This window comes from Dendroctonus ponderosae, unplaced genomic scaffold (assembly GCF_020466585.1).
Source record: "Dendroctonus ponderosae isolate FM_Combo_2020 unplaced genomic scaffold, Dpon_F_20191213v2 Dpon_F_20191213_2, whole genome shotgun sequence".
NCBI lineage: Eukaryota > Metazoa > Arthropoda > Insecta > Coleoptera > Curculionidae > Dendroctonus > Dendroctonus ponderosae.
Window position 1 is genome coordinate 17,182,902 of NW_026018165.1, and position 3,331 is coordinate 17,186,232.

A 3,331-nucleotide genomic window follows, 5' to 3' on the forward strand; every position below is an offset into this window, starting at 1 on the left:
AGATTTTTTTATCTGTAAAAAGTATTTATATAAACAATAAACAACAAGTAATATATATATTTATATGTATTTTTGTGTAGTTGTGTCATTTATCCGTATTATCAGCTGCCCCTTGCGACACAATTAAAAATAAGCAAGTGGAGTGGGTTTATAATGTAGGTTTGTTTGAATTCTTTAATTCCCAGCCACCAGGGCGCGCCACTTTGGCGACACACTTTCTACAAGAGTAAGAGTCGTGTCTATATAAGCCTTGTTCTATGCCTAGTATCAAGAAATATGTTGGGGTGGGGAGACAGTAAGACTAGTAGAAGCTCATTCCAGTCTTGATCTATGGGTTCATTCGAAAATCGGCATGTATTAGTTGCACTCGTTGCAGCTCGACCTTAATACTTTCGGTTTATTTCGATTATAGTCCTCTCCGTCGCAAGCCGCACTTGATCTAGAAATAGTTTTTTCGTAATTTTCTTCACTGATTGAGTTTAAAGCTATTATTGTATTGTGAAGAGTTTGGATATCTGCAATTTTGTTGTAGTTGTGAATTTGTTCCTAATAGTTGCCGGGCATTAAGTGATTTCAAGTTTTACGATTATAATACTATCATGTTTATGCTGAAGGTGAGGTGATAACCCAACTGATCAATTGGACTGCAGAAATTAAACAAAATGCCATGTTGTTACTTATTTTTCCCATGCATAATAATTTATACGTGCACTTTGCGAGAAGGGAATTTTCTTTAAGTAACTGGCATATGTTTAAGGAAATATACATATAATGGTGATCGTGTCGTTTGAGTCCCTATGAATTTTTGTTTTTTACCTTTAAGAACACTTCAAATTAAGCACTCAACTAGGGCTCCGAATAATTCGAGTATTCGAATATTCGAAAAGCGAATAATTATGTGTAGTCATAACTCGAATAATTTTACTATTCGAATAAACCACTAAACGAATATTCGAATATCAGATTTTTAAAAATTCCGAGCCCTACTTTCAACAATTCCATAGCTCCACATGCAAAATTGCCGCTAGATGAATAATAATTGTGTTTTTTGCAAAGGTTTGAGCATCTTTCCTAACATCGCCAATTGATTGAGGTTCTCTAGCGCATCGATAGTCAAATGGCAGTGTATTTTTGTGTTAGCATGGTTGAAGGGATTTTTTAATAAAACTTACTAATAAAATATACAAAAAGTTAAAATTACAGGCAGGAGTCCAAGGAAACAAAACAAAAGTATTTTGTTCGGGAAATCGTCTTTTTGACATTCAAATCATCATCAACTTCTAAGTTTTTCACACGATTGCAATTTTCCGTGTTCCAGTTTTTATGGAAAAACGTTCGTTTTTGTTTGTTAAATGGTTTCAGGGAACACAAATTCAGGCAACCGCGATTTACTATTTTCGTCCGGTTTCAAATCGATCGAATCGTAGAAGCATCGAGCTCGCATGAGTTCGCTTTCTTCTAAATTTTTGGGGAAAAAACAACGGTAATTTTTCCAAATTTATGTAGGTACTTTTTTTAGACATATGCCTAGTTAATGTTTTTAAGAGTAGTGAGTTCGCTTTCTTCTAATTTTTTGGGGAAAAAACAACGGTAATTTTTCCAAATTTATGTAGGTACTTTTTTTAGACATGCCTAGTTAATGTTTTTAAGAGTAGCTCTCGCAACTATCTACACATAATTTTAGGCAATTCTGTTTAATGTGGCCTTGCGGCGACGGTTCAGCCACCATAACCGGATAACAATAATTTGGTTTTACCGAGAATTAAGCGGATATAATTTCACCTGGTTTTCAATTCGCCGGAATCGTGAAATTTATATTTAAAACAATCGTTATTTTAAGGTCAACCAGAGTCGCAGAATTTCAGGGAATTTTAAAAATACAAGTTATTTCAGGTATTTTTTGTTGTTGTCGAACTCAGACATCAGTTCTAATAATGTTATGAATGAACAAGATGATGTATGTTAGGGGTGGGGGGTAACTATGTTGATTTAAAATTTGCAAAACTTCCAACCTGGTAGAAACACCGGGTGTCCATCCGTTTAGGGTCTTTTTGAACGATTTTCCTTGTTCCAGACACATTTTTTGTGCGTGGTATGGACGAGGCCAGCCATGCGAGGTGGAGAGCATCTTCCAGAAAGTACGAATTCCCAGTTCAGTCGTCAACTTAACCGGAAGTCAACTCTGAACTGCAGTGGTGGAGGTCTAATTGATGTTTTCAATCGGCCTATTATGGGTATGGGACTGGTGAGAATAGTTTTACACGTACTAATTTAAACTCCACAGAGAAGCGACTAACATCCATTGAAAGTTTTTATTCGAGCATTTTCCCGATGTTATTTAATCTGTACGCTATAACTTTGGTTGCACGTCATCGTCGGTCGAGCGTTGTTGCCATACCCATCATAAATTATATATACGCTATACGGCACGGAAGTTTGCGGCTAAACCGTTTTAGTTTTAAAATGTATTATTTTATGAATTGTCCGACGCCTACCGAGCGAACATTTAAAAAATATTTTTGTAATGTACAGGGTGTGCCAACAGCTCTAAAGGTATCAAAGTAGCGTTTTTTTAAATGGAATGTCCTGTATGTTATTGCATTTTTGGATTCGCTGAACAAAATAAGTGTCTGTTTTAATAAGGTTTATGATACCTAAATCTTAAGGTTTTTAAATAATACGACATTAATCAAAATCTAATCTAATTTTCACGTATCAAATACTTCAGAAGTATTTAAGTTATGTAAGCGTAATTTATAGTGGAGTGTGACAAGATATACTATTTTATATCCCAATGATAATAAACTTCCCATGTTATACAGGGTGTCCACAAATTTAAACTAACCAAATAAGAACTTTAAGTGGCTCTAACCATTATTTGGTGTATTTTGTAAAAAGGCAAAAACTTAGTTATCAACATCCTAGCACCATTCGATAGGTAATTAAAAATTGCATTTCCTGGTAAGCTAAAAAATACGGGGTTGTATTAAATTAATCAAGTTATAGCCACTTAGAGTTCTTATTTGATTAGTTTAAATTTGTGGACACCCTGTATAAAATGGTAAGTTTATTATCATTGGGATGTAAAATATGATTTCTTGTTACACTGCACTACGAATTACGTTTACATAACATAAATAATTCTAAACTATTTGACACGTAAAAATAATATTAGATGTTGATAAAATTCCAATTATTTAAAAAACCTTTAGATTTAGACATTATAAATCTTATTAAAACAAACACTTATTTTGCTCAGAGAAACCAAAAATTCAATAATATAGAGGGTATTTCATTTAGAAAAACACAACTTTGATACTTTTAGGGCTTT

General features: G+C 33.7%; 2 protein-coding genes and 1 long non-coding RNA gene across 11 annotated transcripts in view; 1 reads left to right on the forward strand and 2 right to left on the reverse strand.

Annotated features, from left to right (window-relative positions):
* LOC109536729 overlaps positions 1 to 3,331 on the reverse strand; it is a 57,732-nt gene that overhangs the window by 8,636 nt on the left and 45,765 nt on the right. The gene's annotated exons all lie outside the window — the stretch shown is intronic.
* The window catches only part of LOC109536637 (suppressor of cytokine signaling 2), a 19,157-nt gene that overhangs the window by 3,204 nt on the left and 12,622 nt on the right, over positions 1 to 3,331 (forward strand). For 3 of the 6 annotated variants that reach the window (XM_048663597.1, XM_048663596.1, XM_048663598.1), the window contains exon 2: positions 2,075 to 2,245. In XM_048663597.1, the coding sequence (XP_048519554.1) occupies positions 2,111 to 2,245 (135 nt within the window). In that variant the 5' untranslated portion in view covers positions 2,075 to 2,110. Of the gene's footprint in view, positions 1 to 437; positions 615 to 2,074; positions 2,246 to 3,331 lie in introns of those variants that run through there. The other 3 variants (XM_048663600.1, XM_048663595.1, XM_048663599.1) reach the window with 3 other exon arrangements.
* LOC125503378 lies at positions 43 to 2,087 on the reverse strand. Its single transcript, XR_007280800.1, has 2 exons — positions 2,013 to 2,087; positions 43 to 439 (listed from the first exon to the last, which is right to left on the reverse strand). It is a non-coding gene; the product is annotated as an uncharacterized LOC125503378 (long non-coding RNA).